At 40.8% G+C, this 23,169-nt stretch overlaps 1 protein-coding gene across 2 annotated transcripts in view; it reads left to right on the top strand.

Annotated features, from left to right (window-relative positions):
* Window positions 1–23,169, top strand: part of LOC124605246 (zinc finger protein OZF-like) — a 59,012-nt gene that overhangs the window by 17,712 nt on the left and 18,131 nt on the right. The window contains exons 1-2 of one of the 2 annotated variants that reach the window (XM_047136799.1): window positions 9,317–9,458; window positions 9,628–9,769. In XM_047136799.1, coding sequence (XP_046992755.1) covers window positions 9,704–9,769 — 66 coding nt within the window. In that variant the 5' untranslated portion in view covers window positions 9,317–9,458; window positions 9,628–9,703. Of the gene's footprint in view, window positions 1–8,190; window positions 9,770–23,169 lie in introns of those variants that run through there. The other variant, XM_047136798.1, reaches the window with a different exon arrangement.

Raw genomic sequence — 23,169 nt, 5'->3', positions numbered from 1 at the left:
TTCCTGGTTGTGGTTAGCCTTGCACTCTTACCAATAAAATGACCTCCTTTCCCATAATGCCAACACTGTTTCCATGATCCTGTTTAATTTGTCCTGTACTATTACCCTACTCTATGTGCACAATCACAGCTAATATGGCCATTCCTACCTGTGTAAAGCATTTTAACTGTTCCTGACTATGCTGCAGTGTGTGTTGCTTTTCCCACCTTCCATCAAAATATTGTATCACTGGCATATGATATATGGTTCTATTCAATTATTTGAAAGTTAATAAGCTTAGTATCAAATACTGCTCTCTGCCTGTCAGCAATGATAAATCCATCTGATAGATGCTGTGCAATATCTACTTCCACATGTGGTAAAAACAATACTCTTGCTTTTTCAAATTCTGTCTACATCATTCCTAATACCTTCTGTTGTTCTTTGTTCCCTACTGTATCTTTTGCATATCAGTTCTTGCAATGCCCTCTGTTCCTTCTCTACAAAGTCCTGCTCATAATTCACTGATGCTCTGCTTTTGCTCTATCACCATTATCATCCATTCTGCTAACGAACTTTTTACAGTTCTTGCACCTACATGTGGCACATTGTATATGGATATGTTGTTGTTGTTGTTGTTGTTCTGTTCTTCAGTCCAAAGACTGGTTTGATGCAGCTCTTCATGCTATTCTATCCTGTGCAAGCCTCTTCATCTCCAAATAACTAATGCATCCTACATCTTTCTGAATCTGCTTACTACATTCATCTCTTGGTCTCACTCTACGATGTTTACCCCCCACACGCCCTCCAGTACAAAACTGGTGATCCCTTGATGCCTCAGAAAGTGTCCTATTAACCAATCCCTTCTTCTAGTTAGGTTGTACCACAAATTTCTCTTCGTTCTGATTATACTTAGTACCTCCTCATTGGTTATGTGATCTACCCATCCAATCTTCATTATTCTTCTGTAGCACTACATTTCAAATGCTTCTATTCTCTTCTTGTCTAAACTGTTTATTGCCAGTGTTTCACTCCCATACAAGGCTACACCCCATACAAATACTTTCAGAAAAGACTTCCTGACACTTAAATCTATACTCAATGTTAACAAATTTCTCCTCTTCAGAAACGCTTTTCTTGCCATTGCCAGTCTGCATTTTATATCCTCCCTAATTTGACCATCATCAGTTATTGGTAGTTATTTGGATATACACATTCCTTTTATGCCACCTTGTAATTGTGGTATTACCTCTAAGAACTGAACATACTATGTGTCTGTTCGTATTGCATCAGCCATCTGTTTTCTACTTGCGACTCACTAAATCCCCTCTCTATAATTTCTAACTGTGCAGTTTCACTAGCTTTAACACTGCTGATTTGCTTTTGCTTACTAGACTATTCATCTAATGATGGGACATCTCTATTATGCCGCACTACAAATCATGACAGTCACTGCCCCTGCGCATGTTAAATAGTTCACTCTCCCCCCCCCCCCCCCCTCCTTCCACTCTAGCCTGTGGTCTCTTACTATAGCCAGCCATGGGACTGAGGTGAGTCTTTAAATAACACTTAATTTTGGAAAATTTCAGTAAGCACCATGCGAATTGTCATAATCTCTTTGTGTCTCTCAGTCGTTGTCTCCTGTGTCACAGCCACAGTGCCCTTCATTCGGTCCTACTACAACAGTTACCTCTCACTGTCACTTTCTCCCTCTTGCTCTCTCTTACTGCTGGTATCTCATTCCTTCCTTTCTTCTTACTGCTGGTGCCTGCTCTCACTGTCGCTAACTCTCTCTTCCTCATTTTGTCATATACTTTGCCTCTCATTATCATGGACTCTCACCCACTCTAACTTTCTCTTTTTCTCTTCCTCCCTCCCCCTCCTCTCGGCACTGTCTGCTCCTCTCTTTTCTGAGCACTATTCCATCATTGTCCATTGCCAGTGCGTCCCGCTCTTTCTCTCACACTTCCATTGTTCCCTTCGTTCTTTCTATAATGAAACCACTGTCTGCTATTTTCCAGTATTTATTACTGAATTAACCAACAATCTAAAACATAAGCTATATTAACAGTTACAACATTCATCAGATAATAAAATCTTAAAGGGAATTGGCAGTGCTAGATTTCAGCTTGTAGGCACAGTTCTCAACAGCCCCTTGCAGCACAGTAGCAAACAATTTCACAAAAGAACCAATAGAAGATCAGGTGAACTCACTCAGCTTCACTACTAACAAAGGCTTACATCCAAGTCCTTGTGTGCACGCATGCACTGACCCCTACAAACTAGCATAATACAAGGTCATACAGGCATTAAACCTACTGTCTGAAGGCATTTGCAACAAACACTGATGCACCTAATTAATGACAACCTACCTCGTAACACAAGTTACATGCAGTGGCCCTTGCATCAATTAGAATACACAGATCATCTAACAAGATGAGAAACAGACATAATGTTCACCAAAACCTTCACGCATACTGTTTCCACTGCATGTTCAACTGCACTTCTCGGTTGTCAGTATCAGAGCTTTAAACTATTAGCTTTAGTATATCAATTGGCCAGACTATCAGATTTCAGCTGACTCTTTGTATGTCTCCTCCTGCCCCCCCCCCCCCCCCCCCAGAGTGGCACTTGTCTTTGGCCAGCCCACACACCACGAGGATGTGCCAATCCCCCAACACAAGTAAAGATGTGACAACTTAGGCACAGCTCATTTGTAATATGTGCGTTATTAAAAGTTTAGGAGGAACAATAAAAATCTTACGTTTATTACACATCATAGATGTTGTACAGTAGTTGCCATAAACAATAACATGTAAATCTTGCCTTCCTTTAAATATTTTTTAGAAAGTCTATTCAACTTGTAATTTATTTAGTACGTTGATTAATTTGTTGTGTGAAATATTTTGTAGCAATGTAGTACATTCAAGTAACATTTTTCAGCTATGCTCAGTTTTTGCTAAACCTACGTACAAAATTATAAAATTAGTTAAATTTGCACAAAAGATGGAGTAATGTAGTTTTTGGGGGGTCAGAGTGAGTTTTAAGTGACCTCTCCCTTTTCAGTCTTCTCCAACTGTCCTTCTTTCCTCCATGAAGAAGGAACATTTAGCATAAGAATTTTGATAGTTAGGATTAATATTTTTCATTTTAAGTGTTAAATGTTCGCAGCACTAGGAATTTCTTCTCTCGGAAGTATCTGCTGGCTAGCGAGTCTATCCTGTTGTTATTTTAACCGGTTGTAGTGGTATAATGGCTTGTAATGTTTACAGTAAACTTCTTTCAAAACATACTGCAAATGTTTTAAATGAAATGGCTAAGACTTCCAGCACATTGCAATTTCCGTCTCTTTATCCTGTGTTACAAGTATAAAAGCAAGTGAATCTACACTGTGGTTGCAGTTGTGGACACCATAGCACATTGCCCCCATTTTTACTGCAAACTTGAAGAAGAATTAGACCACTGTACTCATATTCTCAGACTGTCTAGAATCTTCAAAAAGTAGGTAACTGAAAACAATGTAGCATTTGCATGGCTGGGAGACTGGTATGGTTGGTTCACTACCTAAATACTGCAGTTTCCATATCTGATTTTTACACCTTTCATCTTTGGCAACTTTAACTAATCACTCATTGTGGGCCATTTTCTTGTTGGTTGTCATCCTGCTCACAATCTTATGTACACAGACTACCTGTTCTTGCTCTTCTATTTCCATCCTTTTTCCTCATCAGAATACCTTCCTTGGGCTTTAAACTTCTTACATTAGTGGTGTGCTACCTTAATTCTTCCTTTTCCTAACATATTGTAATGATTGTTGTATTGAAACTAATTCTATTGCCCTCATTGTTGTGTTGCATCCTTCTGTAGTTTGATCACAATTTCATAGCGCTGTTGAAGACTGGAGGTATTTGCTACATCACATCAGTTTTTGTCACTTGTCTGCTGCCAATGTGCACATTCTGTACAACCTTTGGAAAAATGAAATATTTGCAGTGCATATTGCACTGAACCATTATGTTTGATCAAAACTATGTGCCAAAATGAGAATTGAAACTGGATTTTTGTCTACTGTTATATCACTATATGCTTATGGACTTTTGAAATATAGGCCAGAGGTAGTAAGTTGGTTATTTGCCTTTTCCATGAACTGTAATTGTGCTCTGTCACTGTGCTGTGGAACTTGTCAGTTAATTTGCCAATATAATACACTTTCACAGTGAAAAAATAAGGCTGCGTGCCTACTATGTATTGGTCTTAATCTGCATTAGTTATTTCAATTAACACTCCAACAGACACTTATAATATCAAAGTGTCACAAATTCTTCTGTTGAGTACCAGGTGTGATTATTAATATATTATATGTGACAAGTTAAAATTTTGTGCTACAGTTGGACTCGAACCCTGATCCCATCCAAATTTGGGTAATGTGCTACCAATTGCATAATCTGATGAGAAGCAGGCTCTATAAGCAATGACTGTAAAGTATAGTAACAATCAAGTATGACTAAATGATCTACACATCAGAGGCTGCTACTAAGGTAGCCGACTGTGTGTGGCCTGCACACAGTGGTTTTTTAGATTAGACGACTCTCCATCCAATCCAGGTAACGATAGCTCTAGGAAACCCAGAAATATCATTGTTAGATCGAAAGAAATGCCTCCTATAGGTGAGAGTATTAAAATCCTAATGGTAAACTGCTGAAGCATTCGCAACAAAGTGCCAGAGTTTCAAGTGCTTGTGAAAAACAGTGAGGCTCATGTAATATTTGGTACATAAAGGTGGTTGAAATCTGAAATTGATAGCAGTGAGTTTTTTGGGGTAAATTTAATGTTTATTGAAAGGATAGGCAAATGGGAAATGGAGGTGGTGTATTTCTTGCAGTAGACGAGAAACTCAGATCCACTAAGGTCGAAATTGAAGCTGCATGTGAGATTGTGTGGGCCAGACTCAGTATCACGGGTGGCACAAAATGATGATTAGATCCATTTATCACATACCTTACTTATTTTCTGATGTAACTAAAAACTTGAGAGAAAACCTCAGTTCACTTGTACATAAGTTCTCCAGTCATAATGTAATCATTGGTGGAGACTTTACTCATCCAACAGTTGATTGGAAACATTACAGTTTTGTTAGTGGTGTCCGTGATAAGACATCTTGTGAAAATTTGTAAAATGCCTTCTTAAAAACTGTGTTGAACTAATAGTTAGGAACCCCACTCATGAAGGAAATATATTGAATTTAATGGCAACAAATAGACCTAATGTCTTTGAGGATGTCCATATCGACATTGGTATCAGTGACCATGATGAGGTTGTGGTAACAATAATTACTAAACTTCCTGGCAGATTAAAACTGTGTGCCGGACCGAGACTCGAACTAGGGACCTTTGCCTTTTGCGGGCAAGTGCTCTACCATCTGAGCTACCCAAGCACGACTCACGACCTGTCCTCACAGCTTCAATTCTGCCAATATCTCGTAATCTACCTTCCAAACTTCACAGAAGCTCTCCTGCAAACCTTGCAGAACTAGCACTCCTGGAAGAAAGGATATAGCGGAGACATGGCTTAGCCACAGCCTGGGGGATGTTTCCAGAATGAGATTTTCACTCTGCAGCGGAGTGTGCGCTGATATTAAACTTCCTGGCAGATTAAAACTGTGTGCCGGACCGAGACTCAAAACTCTGGACCTTTGCCTTTCACGGGCAAGTGCTCTACCATCTGAGTTACCCAAGCACGACTCACTCCCTATCCTCACATCTTCAGTTCTGCCAGTATCTCGTCTCCTATCTTCCAAACTTCACAGAAGCTCTCCTGCGAACCTTGCAGAACTAGCACTCCTGGAAGAAAGAATCCCCCAGGCTGTGGCTAAGCCATGTTTCCACTATATCCTTTCTTCCAGGAGTGCTAGTTCTGCAAGGTTCGCAGGAGAGCTTCTGTGAAGTTTGGAAGATAGGAGACGAGATACTGGCAGAACTGAAGCTGTGAGGACGGGAGTGAGTCTTGCTTGGGTAGCTCAGATGGTAGAACAACTAAAACAAGCAGAAAGATATATGTGATCGGTAAACTTGATAAGACATCAGTAGTATCATATCTCAGTGAGGAACTCGAAACTTTCAGCACAGGTCAGGAGCATGGAGAGGAACTCTTGACTCAAGTGTAAAAGAATAGTTGACCCCACACTGAATAGGTATGTACCTAGTAGAACAGTTCATATATGGGAGGGAACCTCTATTGTATATGAAGCTGGTGTCTGTACAGATACCATTGGTGATCTTGCAGCTCCTGAAGAATGAAATTACAATGAAATCAGACCTTTAGCTGCTTACAGGCATTGATAAATATCAACAGGGGCAGTCGAAAAATGTGCCCCCCCGACCGGGACTCAAACCCAGGACCTCCTGCTTAAATGGCAAACGCTCTACCCGACTGAGCCACCGAGGACACAGAGGACAGTGTGGCTGCAGGGACTTATCTCTGGCATGCTCCCCATGAGACCCACACTTTCCAACTTTCTGTCCACTCACTACATTTCTAGTGCCCCTGTCCACCATACTCATTACTCGCGGCAGTCAATCTACTGATTCCCGTAAGAGTTCGGGCAATCTGAGTGCATCCACACTGAAGAAGATCATTGGCCGGTAAGCCTTATCTCTATAAAGATGATATCTGTTTTTTCAGATATGTCCGAAAAAACAGATACCATCTTCATATAGACAAGGCTTACCACCAATGATCTTCTGCAGTGGGGTTGCACATAAGTAAAAAATGTCTAGGAAACATGGGACCTTAACTGCATACCTTAAGGGCTATGAGCACTTGATCGCCTTCACTAGTGTAAAGTACATCTCTTATACCGACAAAGTGCTCATAGCTTGTAAGGTATGCATTTTAAAGATCATGTGTACTATTTTTTTTAAATCTATACTACCTTCACCCAAAATATGAAAAGCAAAGAGCTTCCAGTAAACGAGATTTGTTTCATAGTATTGAAGATAAAGAAGTGCCCATGTCTCTTAAGGTATGTGCTTTAGAGCCGTTGTTTACTAGATGCTTTCTTCTTATTTTGTTGTAAGGAACTTGTTCCTAAAGTTGGAGTTTTTTGGGACACAGTGTATATATACTATGAGAGGTATGGGATTTAACCCAAGTATTTGGAGGATCCTAGTCTAGTGGTGAGGTACTTTGTGCTACATATGCTCCTCTCTTTCCCACCCTTATATTGGTGGTAAGCTAGGACCACCAACCTCGAATCAAACACCACTGCACTAACATAGTTACCTCAGCTACATAAGCTGGTCATCAGTTTCAAATGCTTTCTATTTTCCTCCTTTTGCTTCATTCACTACATTACTACACTTTTGTTTGTATCTCTTTAATGGAATATTGTAACAAATAGAATAATATTTTAGTTGTTCTGTTTTACAAGGTAGTTCTACTATCATTCAAGTTGTATTTCATATTTTTGTAGTATCAGTAGTCTTATAAGAAAGATGAAATGAAACTTCCTGGCAGATTAAAACTGTGCGCCAGACCGAGACTTGAACACAGGACCTTTGCCTTTTGTGGGCAAGTGCTCTACCATTTAAGCTACCCAATCACGTCTCATGACCTGTCCTCACAGCTTCAATTCTGCCAGTACCTTGTTTCCTACCTTCCAAGCCGCAAAGGCAAAGGACCTGAGTTCGAGTCCAGGCACACAGTTTTAATCCATCAAGAAGTTTCATATCAGTGCACACTCTGCTGCAGAGTGAAAATTTCATCCTGGAAACATCCTCCCAGATGTGGCTAGGCCATGTTTCTGCAGTATCCTTTCTTTCAGGAGGGCTAGTTCTGCTAGGTTTGCAGAAGAGCCTCTGTGAATTCAGAAGGTAGGAGCCGAGGTACTGGAAGAACTGAAACTGTGAGGACAGATTGCGAGTCGTGCTTGGGTAGCTCAGTTGGTAGAGCGCTTGCCTGTGAAAGGCAAAGGTCTCAAGTTCAAGTCTCGGTCCAGCACACAGTTTTAATGCTTCAGGAAATTTCATATCGGTGCACACTCTGCTGCAGAGTGAAAATTTCATCGTGGAAAGATGAAATGAGTTAAGCAAAAATTGATAATTGTGCAGTAGTGTTTATGTCTAATAACAGACTGATTTATAGTTCATCTGTTAATATGCAACACATTATATACATTCTTATTTTCTTCTGATGCTTGGTGGTTTGTTACAGGTGCTGTTTATAGATTGTTTCTCCATAAAACACCTGAGGTGTGAAGAATGAGCCAAAAATGTTACTTAAGAAAGAGAAGGTGCCAAGGCAGAACTACTTATAGTTATGGGGCAACTGGTTTAATTTAATAATGTAGAAATGAAGTTTACTGATACCATTATCTTGCCAAATGTAGCATAGCTCACATTTTAGAAAGATTTATCTAGTGCCTTATTTTGTATCATACTTTAAGAAACTAGTCATGTTGAATTTATCAGATTAACTATGTTGTAATTTACTTGTTTGTAATTTACAATTTTGAAGAACAGATGCTTGTCATATTAGCCAAAGAACACAGTTTATTTTAATTCTGTACTGAATTTTTACTTTTAAATGTTATTTATACAAAGCTTTTGCTATTTTTATGCCATATCATCTCCTCCTTAGAGGTGTAAAGCTAAACCAAATGTGCCAGTACCAAACACCAATGAGTTTAGAAATTAAGAATTTCAGTGATATCAGACAAGTGCTTTAAATGTGTCAGTTATATCTACAGGTACAAAACTGCACGCATAGCGTACTATTCTTGTACTTCCTGCTTGGCAGTCGATGTGTGTGTTGTAAAAGTTACAATTGTGTATTCAATACCCACCAGAGCAATAAAATGTGACAAGCTGCACAGGCACAAGTAGCCGTATTGTTCCTAAAAATAATCTGAGAGGAAAATTTTTATTCTATTGCCACACTGAAAAACTGAGAATAGCATTAAACTGGCAATCTGCATTCTTTTTGTGACATTTTGCTTGATTACTGTGTAATCTTCTCTGTAAGCCATAATACAAGACACTCTGCCAGCAGTTGCTTGTTATAATTTTTGTGCAGTTTAAGATTTTGAATTGTCATGGGTAAATTGATTAAGATGAACATGAAGAAAGAAAAAGGCAAGAAACGTAACAAGAATCACAAATGCCAGTATTGCAGAAAGAACTTCGCAGCAGCAGGTGATTTAACAAAGCATTTGAGAACTCACACAGGAGAGAGACCTTATGAGTGTGCAGACTGTGGTGCACGGTTTGCACAGGGTGGTGGTTTGAAGAACCATATTGTGGCCAAACATACATATCCTGAACCATTTACTTGCCACCACTGTGGACGGACATTTCCTATCAAGGAACGCTTAAGGCTGCATCTGCGTACACACACTGGTGAGCGACCATATGCCTGTCCACAGTGTCCACGCCGCTTTGCTCGTGGGGGCCAGCTGCTGCAACATACTATAACCCATACAGGTGATAAACCATACCATTGCACACGTTGCCCAAGGCAATTTGCCTCCCAAAAGAATCTCAGTATGCATCTGAAACGACACGATGGGACACGTGATCAGACATGTGAAATTTGTGGTAAATCATTTGTTCGGCGTGATAGTCTCATGAAACATGTTGCTTGTATCCACAGTGGAATCCGTGCTTTCCGTTGTGACATCTGTGGAAAAGAGTTGAAAGGTCATATTGTCCAGCATTTACGTATCCACATGAGTGAAAAGCCATTCAGCTGTAAGACATGTGGAATGGCATTCACACAAGCCTCTCATTTAAAGGTTAGTTTCTCTTCAATGAAATATATTTATGGCCAGTTTACAAATAGTAAGTTGTGAAAATAGTTACTTTTGTGGGAATTACTGTTCCCTCTCTTTTTATTTTAGTACTTTAGTGTTAAATTTGAAGCAATTTTAAAGAAAACAACAGCCCAAAGTAATGAAATTGAGTTAAAAAAGGCTGTTTACCAGTTGGAAGCAAATTAACAGATACATATCTGTGAAATTGTTGTCACTTTATTTTCTATTCTTTTGCTTTGGTTTCTGAAATGGTTAGAAATAATGCACATTTAAACATGGCAGCAAAAATTGTCACAATTATAAATGTGTTGTCATTGGCACATTTTCAAATACTGAGTGATAATTGTAGGGTTTCTAGTTGTGGAAGTAACAGTACACTGAAACTTATCTTGCCATATTTGCTCTTAAGGGAATTATCATTACAGAAATAACAAAAGATGTCCTGTTAATGAGTGATTAATGCTGTACAAATGTTGAATTAATGTTTTTTTTCTTTGAAAAATTGCTTCTGCAGTGAGGAAGAATGTCTTTCACCAGAAATTTCTAAAAGGTGTTATTTTGATGCTCTGTTCAAAGAAGAGGAACTTCAAGATATGAATATGAAATTTTTATAAAGTCTTAAGTCTCATTTTTATGAAGTCTTTATACAGTCTGGTCAGCAGCCAAAGATAGTGGTCATGTATGTGTGAGGTGCATTTGTGTCAGTGTGTGTGTGTGTGTGTGTGTGTGCGCACGTATGTTGTCTATTTCAGGAGAACTACTTCTGGCTGAAAGCTTACGTGTTTAGTAGTCTTTTTTGTTGTGCCTGACTACGACTCAACATCTCTGCTATATGGTGAGTAACAATCTATCCTTTTCATAATATTGTCATTATTCAATCCTGGATATTCCATTGTTAAATTTTTAAAATGTTTCAGTCAAAGGCCCCTTCCTCAATTATGGTATTAGAATGGTCAGTATAATGTGCAAAGTATTTATTTTGGAAGTAGTGGGTGATTTTAAACTAATAAATATTGAGATTTTAGTATTCTACTGTTTGTTAATGTTCAGTAAAAGTGTGGGTATTCACTCTGTATCAGGAGACCTTTGTTTCTACAGCAGTAGAAAACTTATGAGGTAAAATCAAACAATGGAAAATCCAGAATGGAATAAACACAATTTGAAAGCATTAAATTGCTATTCACCATAGAGAGGAGATGTTGAGTGCCAGACAAGCATATTGAAAAAAGACTGCTAGATATTATGAAGGAGATCTCCTGTTCCTTGCCTTCCCTGTCAACTATCATCCCCCACATAGCTTTCTGTGCCAATAAAGGAGCTTTCCTCTTTCGATTCTATACCACCCAGGACTGAGCAACTGAATCATGTTCTCTGCCAGGGATCTGGCTACCTCTTGTTGTGTTCTGAAATTAGAAGTATCCTCCCTACTATACTCCTCACTCCTCCCATAGTGCTGTTGTGCCTCCCACCCAACCTAAACAATAATATTGTCTGTCCCTATTCACCCCTGCTCCCAACCCTGTGCCGCATGACTCTCACCTTTCAATAGGCTTAGATACAAGATCAGCCCCATCCTCCCACTGCCAACTACTACAGTCCTGTCACAGATATCTCCTACCCCACATGAGGCAGGACAACATATGAAAGTAGTCTTGTGATCTATCAACTTAGCTGCAACCACTGTGCTCCATTTTATGTTGGCTTGACCACTAACAAGCTGTCTATTCATGATGATGGCCACTGCAAATCTGTGGCCAAGAGAGAAGAGCTGGACAACCTAGTTGTGAGCATGCTGTCCAACATGATGTGCTCGACTTCAGTGACTGCTTCACAGTCTGTGGCATCTTGATTCTTCCCACCATCATCATCTTTTCTTAATTGCACAGGAGGGAGCTCTCCCTACAACATACCCTTCATTCCCATAATCTCCCTGGCCTCGCCCTTCACTAGTCCCTATCCTTCGCCTCCCTATCCCCTTCCCTGCTCTCACTCCAGCCTTACACATGCGTTTTATCCTGCCAATGCACCTGCATAGTCCTTTCCACTTCTCTCCTCTCCCTTTTGCATCCCCCTCTCCTCCCCCTCCCCCATTTTCCTCAGCACAGCCTTCTGATTCAGCACCTATCATTGTCTGTCCCCACCAAAACCCTGCATGCTCCAAAAGGCAGCACTAACATCTTACTCTGTTCCAACCCTGCTATGGTGGTGTAAGAATGAAATTTTAAATTTTCCGTTACACTGTTTAGATGTAATACTTTAGCCTGAAACTAACAAATTATTTAAGAATAAAGACACAACTCACCAAAAGGTAGAAATGCAGCACTGTTGACAGATTCATGAACAAAAGGTAAAGAGCTTTGCTTTGCTAGCTTTCAGAATGAAATTCCTTTTTCAAGGTGTAGCAGAAACAAGCAAAACACACACACACACACACACACACACACACACACACACACACACACACACACACACACACTTGTCTCCCTACATCGTATCCAACTGCCAGCTCTTTTCTGGCCCACAGTGAGTGTAATAGGGTGTGATGGGGTGCAGGGTGGGGTGGGGTGGGGTGAGGTGAGGGATAGAGAGAGGCGGGAGGCAGCGAGGGGGTTGGGGGAGAAGCATCTAGTGGCTCAAGGGAGAGTGGGGAGCTGTCTGTGGATTCGCTAGGGGTGCACATAGAGGGGGCAGGTGGCAGACAGCTGCGCATGCGATTTCACAGATTAGGTCGTGAGACTGCAACACACAACTAGCTGACACATATTGGGTGGCATTTCAGGGCATGATGATAGATAATCAAAACCCTGATGAACGACGTGATTCAGTCGTTCCAGTCCTGGGTGGTGTTGGGTGAAAGTGGGATACTTCTATCTCATTTGTTCTTGGGATGGATGTGAGGATCAGATGCGTGTGAGTATATGGCACGGGAGATCTGTTTTTGTGCTAGATATGGTGGTTATTGCCTGTCTCCGAAGACCTTTGTGAGGCCTTCAGCATACTGGGTGAAGGAGTTCATATCACTGCAGATGAGTCTGCCACAGTTGGCCAGGCTGTATGGGAGGGATTTTTGGGTGTGGAATTGGTGGCAGCAGTCAACGTGCAGATACTTTCCGTGATTGGTGGGTTTGATGTGGACTGAGCTGTGGGTGGAGCCATCTGAGAGGAGGAGATCGACATCTAGGAAGGTGGCATGATGGTTGGAGGAGGACCAAGTGAAGTGGATGGAGGAGGTGGTGTTAGAGATTGTGGAGGAATTAGGATAAGGTGTCCCTGTCTTGGGTCCCCATTAAAAATATGTCATCAATAAACCTGAACCAGACCAGGAGTCTGGTTTTTTGGGGAGGCTAGGAATGTTTTCTCTAGGTAGCCCATGAAGAGATTGGCATAGGAGTGTCCCATGCAGGTGCCCATGGCTATGCCATGAATTTGTTTGCATACATTTCCTTCAAAGTAGTTATGGGTTAGGATGTAGTTTGTTAGTTGTATGGGGAATGAAGGGGGATTTTGAGTCTGCATGGTGTTGGGCAGGGTGTTGGGAGAGGTAATGTTCAGTTGCGGCAAGGCCATGGCCATGAGCAATGTTGGTGTATGTGTAGCTTTCATCTAAACTGACAAGTAGAGACCTGGAAGGTAAGGGCGTGGAGATGGTGGAGAGCTAGTGCAGGAAGTGGTTGGTATCTTTAATAGGCTAGGTTATGGACCATTGGTTGCAGATGTTGATCAACAAGGGCTGAGATTCTTTTGGTGGGGACACTGTAACCAGCCCTAATGGGGTGCCAAGGATTTTTAGGTTGTTGGACTTTGGGGAAGGTGTAGAAAGTGATTGTGTGGGCTGTTGTAGTGGTGAGCAGGGAAATGGATTCAGGGGAGAGGTTCTGGGAAAGCCTAAGGATTTTAGCAGGGTTGGAGATTATGTTGGACGTCTGGGATGGGGTCACTTTATCAGAGCTTGTAGGTAGAGGTGTTGGACAGCTGGGGGAGGCCCTCCCCCCCTACTCACTCTGGTTCATCACAACAGTTGTAGAAACCTTTGTCTGCCAGGAGAATGATCAGATGAGGATCCGTTTTTAGGTTGTGTAGGGCAGTCCTTTCTTCTGCTGAAAGACTGATGTTCTTAGGGAGGGACCTGAGGGAGGATGGTGTGGCCAGGTTGGAAGTTAGGAAATCCTAGAAGGTGACGGGGGGATAGTTAGGTGAAGTGTGGGAGGGTCACGGCTGGATGGTGGTACGAATTGGGACAGGCAGAGTCCAGTATTAGGATTGGACAGGAGGACCTCTGCCAGCTGTCCGACACCTCCACCTACAAGCTCTGCCAAAGCGACTCCATCCCAGAAGTCCAACATAGCCTTCAATCTCTGCTGAAATCTGTAGGACCTTCCCAGAACCTCTCCTCAGAATCCATTTACCTGCTCACCCCAACAACAGCCTGCACACCCACCTTCTACATGTTCCCCAAAATCCACAAAACTAACAATCCTGGGTGCCTCATTGTGACTGGTTATAGTGCCCCACTGAAAGAATCTCGGCCCTTGTTGACGAACATCTGCATCCAATTGTCCAAAACCTAGCCTACCACATTAAAAATACCAACCACTTCCTGCACCAGCTTTCCACCATCCCCACATCCTTACCTCCTGGGTCCCTACTCATCACTGTAGATGCAACCTCCTTATGCACTAACATCCCTGAGGCTCATGGCCTTGCCGCAATTGAATACTACCTCTCCCAAGCAGACTCCAAACCCATGACTTCATTCCTCGTACACCTAACGAACTACACCATAACCCATACGTACTTCACCTTTGAAGGGAAGGTATACAAACAAATTCGTGGCACAGCCATGGGCACCTGCATGGGACACTCCTATGCCAATCTCTTCATGGCCCACCTAGAAGGAACATACCTAGCCTCCCAAAACCCCAAACCCCTGGTCTGGTTCAGGTTTATTGATGACATCTTTATAATGTGGAACCAAGGCCAGGAAACCTTACTCTCATTCCTCATCATGCTAGATTTCAGTGGCTGCTTCACAACCCATGCCATCTGGATCCTCCCAACCACCACCAGCATTCTGAGCTGCACAGATGGGAGCTATCCTCACAGCATATCCTTCACTCCTATAACCTCCCTGGCCTCTCAGTCTACACAAAACCCACCAGTCATCAAAAGTATCTGCACTTTGACAGCTGCCACTTCTTCCACACCAAAAAAATCCCTCCTATGCAGCCTGGTCACCTGTGGCAGACCCATCTGCAGTGATGAAAACTCCCTCGTCTAGTAAGCTGAATGCCTCACAAAAGCCTACGCAGACAGGCAATACCACCCCCCCCCCCCCCCGCCCCCAACCTAATACAAAAACAGATCTATACCATATCCCCAAACACACCTGATCCTCAAATCCGTCCCCAGAACCAACCACAAAGAACTGCCACCTTGTCACCCAATACCACTTGAGACTGGAACAACTGAACCGTGTCCTTTATCAGGACTTTGATTATCTATCGTCATGCCCTGAAATGAGGGACATCCTACACAAGATACTTCCATGCCCTCCGAAAGTGGTGTTCCACCGCAAACCCAACATCCACAACATCCTAGTCCACCCATATGCCACTCTCATCCCAATGCCCTGCCACAGGGGTTATACCATTGTGGAAGACCCGGATCTGCCCTATCCACCGACCCAGCATCTCCTACTCCCATCCCATCACAGGCTTATCCTACCCCATCAGAGGCCGGGCCACCTGTGAAAGGAGCCATGTTATATACCAGCTCTGCTGCAACCACTGCACAGTGTTTACATTGGTATGACAACCAGCCAGCTGTCAACCAGAATGAATGGCCACCATCAAACTGTTCCCAAGACAACATGGACCACCCAGTGGCACAACATGCAGCAGAGCACAACGTTTAAGATTTCAGTGGCTGCTGCCCCCAACTGTGTCATCTGGATCTTCCCAACCACCACCAATTTTTCTGAACTGCGCAGATGGGAGCTATTCTTACGGCACATACTTCGCTCCTGTAAACTCCCTGGCCTAAAGCTGAGGTAACTCACTGTTTCCCCAGCACCCACCCCAGAGAGAGAGAGAGAGAGAGAGAGAGAGAGAGAGAGAGAGAGAGAGAGAGAGAGAGGGGGGGGGGGGGGGGGAGGGAGTGGGTGTGGGGGTGGGAGTGTTTGTACGCACCATCCCTTTCGAATTACACCCACCCAATACATGTCAGCTAGTTGTGCAGTGCAATCTCATGCCCTAATCTGTGAATCGTGCGTTCAGCCGTCTACCACCTGTTCCCTTCTACATACACCCCTAGCTAGCCCATGGACGGCTCCCCATTCTCCCATAAGCCTCTAGACACTCCCTCCTCCCCCCCCCCAATCCCCCGTACACACACACCAATCCCCACCCTGCCTCCCACCTCTCTCCATCCCTCACCCCACCATACTCTGCACACCCACCTCACCCCAGTACACTCAACGAGGACTAGGAAAGAGCTGGCAGTTGAATTAGCACAATTTAGTGAGATAAGCGTGTGTGTGTGTGTGTGTGTGTGTGTGTGTGTGTGTGTGTGTGTGTCCTACAGCTTTAGAAAGGAATTTCATTGTGAAAGCTAGCAAAGCAAAGCTCTGTACCTTTTGTTCGTGTATCTGTAAACGCCGCAGCAATTCTGCCTTTCGATGAATCATCTCTTTATTCCTTAATAATTCATTATTCTCAGTCAGAACCTCTAGCCAGAAACTAGGTAGTACATCCTATTTGTTGCTATTGCTACCGCACCATTCTGTTTTAACTGTTGGTTTGATACTTTGAGCCATTGGTGCTTTGTCATCAGCATCTAGTACTCTATTACTAGGCAGTGTGTAGGACAGATTGTTCACATTTACTGTACCGTAGGCAGAGAGAGTTGTAGAACAAAGCCTTCTGGGACACCTTCTGTAACAAATAAGGTATATGGTTTTTGAACATGTCAGCCTGGAGTTTCCATTGTTAGAATATAGCTTTAGGTTATTTACACATACTAAATGTTCACTGTTGCTCAGGAATGACTGCAGCAGGAGGAAAGCATTCTCTTCTATTCCATAGTACCGTACTTTTCTGATTAGGACACTGGGAGAGTCTGTATCAAAGAATTTCCATAGGTCTAGTAAAGTCACTTTTAATCTTATACTTTTGCTATAAGGCTCTCTACTTTCCTCATGTTAGAGACATTAGATCTGAAGACATAGTATGCAGGACAAAGTAGGTTGTTGTGTCTTGAATATTGACTCATCTGTTGGTGCATACAGTATGCCATTAGAAGCTGTTTGGGGCTGGCAAAATGGCCTGTAATTTATCCAGTGATTCTATTTTACTGTCTTGATAAACATGTTTGAGTATTGATATTTTTTAGCATTCTAGGTAAACACCTCAGTTAATCTTTCATTGATTATTTTTGTTAAGTTTTTAGTGGCAACATTTGGAAGGTTATAGTGACCTTCAGTTTAGTAATTACTGCTGTTGTTTCACTTATTTGTCTATGAGTTATATAACTTGATCTAAAACTGTCAGTTATTTTGCTGTGTAGTCTCAGTGTTAATGTTTCTGCTTTGCTTACATTATGTGCAATCTTGGTCTCTGAGACAGATCGGCAAAGTATGTATGACGTGTGTCAGGAAAAACTGGAATGCTCTGATTTTTTTGATAGTGTAACCTTTTTTATGGCTTTCCGCAGGGCTTTAGATTTATTTTCAGAGTTAAATATGTATCCATCATTAGCCTTACATTTTGTTGCATATTTGCAGTGCTTTTTCATGATTGTGTATTTGTCTTTATCTTCTTTCCTGTGATGTGATCTATCATAGTACAGGAGCATAACAATTCTCTGTTATTAAGTACTGGTTTGTACCAGTATTTCAGAATTTCTGGTTTGGAGTGGGTGTTTTGCTTACAATATTTTTTGAAATACCAATGCCATATTTCTTCAAAGATTTCAGTTAGCTCTTCTGAAATTTTGGGGAGACCAGGCACTGAGTAGTGGAAGTGTTGAGCAGTTGACAGGTGCACAAAACGAATGAAAATTTACTAGCATTCACACAAGTCCTTTTATGAGTTAATATTGTGTTTGATTAGTTTGTTACAGTCTATTAAATTTAACATAGATGTTAGTTGGTTTTGCTTCTGTTCATTGGTGGTAGAGGGTGACGATTTTCAGTATTCATTATATCTCTTGTCAGTTACAACACTTGTTTCAGTTTGAAAGGCTGTTTCCAAGTTTGTCAGAGGGATGTGTCTTACACAAGAAAATACAGAAAATTTACATGATGTGCTAACATTATTTGTGCTACTGTTATTTTCATGTGTATGGCACCTTGCACTGGGTAAACACTAAAAATGGATTCTTAAACTGAAAGATAGAAGTTGTTAGATTCTTTGGGTGAGACTCAGTATCAAAGGTGGGCAAAAAATTATAATAGGATTGGGCAAAAAATTGTAATAGGATTGGGCAAAAAATTATAATAAGGTCCATCTATTGACCATCAGATTCTCCTCCTGATGTAATTGAAAACTTAAAAGACAGCCCTAATTCATGTGTATATAAGTTCCCTAATGATACTGTAATCATTGGGGGAGACTTTAAACCTCCAACAATTGGTTTAGATAGTTTCATTGGTGGTGGACGTGATGAGACATGCTGTGAAATGTTACTAAATGCCTTCTCAGAAAATTACCTGAAACACAGTTCAGAATTCCACTCATGATGGACATACATTAGATCTAATGAGAACAAACAGATTTGATCTCTTTGAGGAAGTCCACATTGAAAATGGTGTCAGTGGCCAGAGGCAGTTATAGCTACAATGACTACCAAAATGCAAAGGACAACTAAAACAAGCAGAAAGATTTATATGTTCAGCAAACTAGACTGAGAAACAATAGTATCATACCTTAATGAGGAACTTGAAACTCTTAGCTCAGGACAGGAGCCTGTAGATGAACTACGGTTCAAGTTTAAAAGAATAGTTGACCATGCACTGGATAGATATGTATGCATTAGAACAGTTCATAGAGGGAGGGACCATCCATGAGTGAAAGAGAGATTAGTGTTAGTTGTGTTAAGAAACAGCTGAGATTGTTAAAACTGAAAAGCCTCAGGGCCTGATGGAACTCCTATCAGGTTCTGTACCCAGTTTGTAACTGAGTTAACCCCCCTGTTAACAATAAGCAACAAAAACTGTGCCCAGTAGTTGGAAGAAAGCACAGATCACACCTGTGTACGAGAAAGGTAGCAGAAGTGATCCACAAAACTACCAATATCCTTGACATCTATTCGTTGTTGAATCTTAGAACATAGCCTGAACTGAAACGTATTGATGTATCTCAAACAGAATGACCTCCTTCATGCCAACCAGCTTTGATGTCAAAAACATACATCTTTCATCACATGACATCCTAAAAGCCATGAATCAAGGCAGTCAGATAGATGCAGTATTCCTTGATTTCCAAAAAGCATTTGACTCGGTATCACACTGATGCTTATTATCAAATGTATGACCATGTGGTGTATCAGACAAAATATGTGACTGGATTGATGATTTCTTGACAGGGAGGACACAGCATTTTATCTTGGGTAGTGAGTGCTTGACAGATGTAGAAGTAACTACAGGTGTACCCCAAGGAAACATGTTGCATCATTTCACATTATACATTAACGATCTTGCAGACAACATCAATAGTAACCTCAGATTTTTTGCAAATGATATAGTTACCTACAACAAAATACAACCTGAACCTGAACGAAACTGTACAAATATTCAGCCAGACTTTGATAAGATTTTAAAGTGATGCAGTGATTGGCAACTTGCTTTAAATGTTCAAAAATGTAAAACTGTGCACTTCACAAAACAAAACACAAATATAATATTAGTGAGTCACAGTTGGAATCTATGAACTAATATGAATATCTTGGTGTAAGACCTTGTAGGGACACAAAATGGAATGATCAAATGGGCTCAGTTGTGGGCCAAGCAGGTAGCAGACTCTCGTTTATTAGTAGAATACTAGGGAAATACAATCAGTATCAAAGGAGACAGCTTAAAAATCATTTGTGTGACTCATCCTAGAATACTGCTCAAGTGTGTGGGGCCCATACCAAATAGGACTGGCACAGGAAATTTAACATTATACAGAGAAGGGCAGTATACAGAGAAGGGCAGCACAAATGGTCACAGGTTTGTTTAATCCATGGGAAACTGTCACAGAAATACTGAAGGAATTGAATTAGCAGACACTTGGAGACAGACGTAAACTATCCCAAGAAAGTCTATTAGCAAAGTTTTAAGAACCGGCTTTAAATGATGACTGTAGAAAGATAGTACAACCCCCCAACATATCGCTCTCATAAGGATCATGAGGATAAGATTAGATTAATTACAGCATGCACAGAGGCATTTAAACATTTTTCCCATGCTCCGTATATGAATGAAACAAAAAAAGGCCATAATAACTGGTACAGTGGGATGTACCCTGTGCCATGCACTTCATAGTTGTACACAGAGTATAGAATCAGATTTACAAAGTAATTCACTAAATGAGAAGAGGTGTAAGAAGTATTACAACCGAAGAGGGAAGATGCCTTCATTCAACAAACTTATGGCTGTGGTACCCATTATGAAGAAAATGTTCATTTATGGAGCTAATTACTACATTATTATTTAAGGCAGTTCAAAACCACAGCCCTCCTTGTTCAGGGGTTTAATTTTATTAAATTGCATTCTGTTAAATGAAAATTACAAATTATATTCACATGCAGTCTGCCTGATAGTTTTTCATTTGTACAACAAAACTGTAGAGATTTTAAGTAAATGTGTACAGTTCTGCTTTTGAACATATTGTCCCATATAGTAACACTCTGTAATGTTTAATCTTGAGGTGTAAGATTATCTGTTTTCCAAGACTTCCTGTGGACACATCTTCATCAAATACAAACACAACTATAATTTCTCAGCTTGAAAATGATGCAGCCGCAGCTTCAGCATTTGATTCTTTACTAAGCTCATTTACATCAATAATTTAATTTAATTATTTTGGTGTTGTAGATAATTTCCTAGTCACATCCATTGAGATATCCATTGTTCATTTACCAAAAATATTGTAGTTTTAACTTTTTTAGCCAATATTTGAGTTAAAAAATTATTTTTTTGTTTTCTTTAATTTTCAGGAAAAGTATCCAAATCGTGATCACATACTGTAGTTGTCTGTTCTAGTGGATGTACACGATTTTCTTTGAGACAGTGTGTTAGTTCTGGACCAGTCATAAAATCATCAAATCCTTTCCTTCAGTTTCAGTTTTTGTGCTTTTCTTTTTGCTGTGTTATTTGCTGTGTTATTTTAATTATAAATATTAGGTTGGTGCTTAAGTTTATTGCGTTTTTGTTTTGCATGTTGGTATTCCGGTTGCTATGGGTTTACGTATCAATTGTCATTTTTTATTAATAATTCATTGTTGCTGTTTGAGTTTACATATTGTCTTTCTGTCATTTGGGACAGTGAGTGGAGCTTTGGATGCTAGAAAATGGAATGCCAAGTGAAGAAATCAGAACGTTTCTGACTCATTCTTCTCTCTGAGTTCAGTAGAGGGGTGACAGCAGTGGACATAGCCAGAAACATTTGTGCTGTGTATGGGGATAATGCCATAGAAAAGAACATGGCTAGAAAATAGTTTTCTTATTTTAAGGAGGATCCTTTTGACATCAGTGACTCTCCAATTTCGTAGGATTGATGAAGATCATTTAAACACATTAATACACAATGATCCTCAGCTGTGAACTTGAAAACTGGCAAATTTGATGAACTGTGATTATTCCACCTTTGTGCAACATTTGCGTGCAATGGGAAAGTTTAAAAAATTAAGTGTATGGTACTGCATGCTCAAAGTCAAAATTCCAAAAATCAGCAAATGGCCGTATGTGCATCTGTGCTTACTCATTATCAGTTGGCTTGTGAACAACCCTGAGCATTCCTATCCTGCACCGGTACTGGTGACAATAAATATAGTCTTAAGGAAAAGAAAGGAATAATTGAGCCCAAACAAAGCAGCACATCCCTGTACCAAGACTTGCACACATCCGCAAAAGACCATGTTATGCATGTGGTGGAACAGCAACAAGGTGGGGCATTACAAATTGCTTTCCCAAGATGTAACCATCGTTGCTGACATTTATTGTCAACAACTGAGACATCTTGCAGACACATTCCAATAAACACCAACCAGGAAGATTGCACGAAGTGATTTTACTCTACAATTACATCCACCTGCATTCTGCTAGACTCACAAAGAACTCCACACAGGAGTTGGGTTAGGAAGTCATTCCACACCCACTGTATTCATCTGTTCTTATGCCCTCCCATTTCCACCTTTTCTACTCTCTATTGAATAACTTTCAAGGAAGTTCCTTTCTGGATGAAAATGTGCTCTGAACATGACTTGACGAGTTATTCGCCTCAGAACCACATGATTTCTACAGCTGCAGAATGGAAAAGTTATGTCAGTGTTGGCAAACTTGTAAATAGCGGAGGAGAATGTATTATTGATGACTTAGAGTCCCTGTTACACCTATCAGATGATTTTATTAAACTAATTGAAAAATGCTACAGATTTATGCACCAACTTGATGTTAAATGTTATTTGTTTCTTACCACTAATATTGACATGATTGTACAATCTCCTTTGTTCAGGTTACCTGTATTTGAAAACATCACTTTTTTTCGAGTAATTAGTCATCTGAATGGTTTGATAATGCATGCAACCATTTTAACTCCTGTGCCATTCTCTTCGTCTCAGTACTTAACTTCCCACATCCTTAATTATTTTTTTGGTAGATTTCCAACCTCTGTCTTCTACAACTTTTGCCCTCTACAGCTCCCTCCAGTACCGAGTAAGTTATCCTCTGATGTCTTAACACACACCATATCGTCCTATCTCTGCTTCTAGTCAGCGTTTCCCACATACTCCATTTCTCATTGATCTTGTGGGGAACCTCCTCAATTTTTATCTTGTCAGTCCACTTGTTTTTCAACATTCCAAATTCTTCAGTTCTCTACTTTTCCATTTTTTCACAGTACAAGATTCATTGCCATGCAATGCTGTGCTCCAGACATTCTCAGAAATCCCTTTCTCAAATTAAGGCCTATGTTTGATACTTGTACGCTTATTTCGGCAAGAAACATTTGCTTAGACTGAGCTAGTCCACTTCTTAAGCGATCTTTGCTTTGTCTGTCATGTGTTATTTTCCTTCCAAGGTGACTGAAATCCTTCACTTTGCTTACTGTGCGGTCCCCAATTTTCCTACTATGTTTGTTGCAAATCTCATTTCTGTGATTCCTCAGTACTTTAGTCTTTCTTTG

The sequence above is a fragment of the Schistocerca americana genome, chromosome 3 (assembly GCF_021461395.2).
Source record: "Schistocerca americana isolate TAMUIC-IGC-003095 chromosome 3, iqSchAmer2.1, whole genome shotgun sequence".
Classification (NCBI taxonomy): domain Eukaryota; kingdom Metazoa; phylum Arthropoda; class Insecta; order Orthoptera; family Acrididae; genus Schistocerca; species Schistocerca americana.
The sequence above is the reverse complement of the archived record's forward strand: the minus strand, read 5'-3'. Positions and strand labels throughout refer to the sequence as shown.